General features: G+C 35.3%; 1 protein-coding gene across 1 annotated transcript in view; it reads right to left on the bottom strand.

The window, feature by feature from the left end:
• Positions 1–182: 182 nt before the first annotated feature.
• The window catches only part of LOC107096760 (transcription and mRNA export factor ENY2-2), a 9,117-nt gene continuing 8,185 nt past the window's right edge, over positions 183–1,114 (bottom strand). The window contains exon 6 of the mRNA XM_015393563.1: positions 183–467. Within this exon, the coding sequence (XP_015249049.1) occupies positions 394–467 (74 nt within the window). The 3' untranslated portion in view covers positions 183–393. The remainder of the gene's footprint in view (positions 468–1,114) is intronic.

Raw genomic sequence — 1,114 nt, 5'->3', positions numbered from 1 at the left:
CTGGACGAGAACTCTGCTCACAGGATGCTGCCAGGGGTAAGACAGTGTGATTGCATGACACTGGTGATGGGGATGCCATACAGATTCATGTCAAAAATCCCGAACTATCCCTTTAAAGGGAACATCAGACTTAACTATGGTTCTATTCATTCTGTATAAACAAAGCATATTTAATAAATCAAAAGCTTTATTTGAGCAGCACATTTCATACACAATGAAAATACAATGAAAATGATCGGTACAAATCCATTTATCACTAAATAGTCCAGGTGACTAGAAAGGGCTTTACAAATTCCAACTAATGTTTCATAATTGCATGAAAATCTTAAAAACAAATAAAAACCCAAATCATCATTAGAACAATATTAGGAGAGGCCAAATAAATCCGGTTCATTATGAGGCGTGCTGCGTCAAAAAGGCTCGAATTCTTAGCAGAAGGTCCCTCTTTACACTGTCTGGCACCAAAGCTGCAACAAAGAGACACAGATGAGTTGTTTTCCTCTTCCTTGCTTGTTAGTATAACTGTAAACTGTTTTTATGAAGCAGGATAAAACTGAACTATTTCCATTTATTCCTCATGTTGCTGCTTCATCATTTCTTTTCTTTCCAGGTATGTTGTCAGGTTACAAAAACATGCAGTGCAGGAACACAGGAGGAGCAAATGAGGAGGAGTTTTTGGAATATCAAGTTCTGTTTTTTTACCTTTAAGGTATATCTGTCACCATTTGGACTAAACCTCAAACCAAGAAGAAAACCAGCTTGGAATGTTGTCCTCTGCTAATCCTATGTTTATTATCTGTTCTGTCGGAACAAATAAAATTGTTCTGATGCATTTCTGATGAGAATAGTATAAGAATTGGGATTTAGGTTGAATTCAGCTGGTTCTGGGTCTCCTTTTATTTATTTTTAATTTTTTTTTTCCACCTGGGGATCATTTATTTTATTTTCTGAGGGCTCTCCAGAAAGATGACAATAGGAGCACTAAACCATGAAATTGTGCTGAATATGTTATGTCCTATTCTTATGCATCATGAAATAAACTTGATAAATAAAAAAGATGTCGTAATATTATATGATGATCAGATTCAATAGCTCATTGAAATACAACTGTTTT

This window comes from Cyprinodon variegatus, unplaced genomic scaffold (assembly GCF_000732505.1).
Source record: "Cyprinodon variegatus isolate N-32 unplaced genomic scaffold, C_variegatus-1.0 Scaffold648, whole genome shotgun sequence".
In the NCBI taxonomy this organism is placed as follows: domain Eukaryota; kingdom Metazoa; phylum Chordata; class Actinopteri; order Cyprinodontiformes; family Cyprinodontidae; genus Cyprinodon; species Cyprinodon variegatus.
Note: the sequence above shows the minus strand (reverse complement) of the source record. Positions and strands in the feature narration are given on the sequence as shown.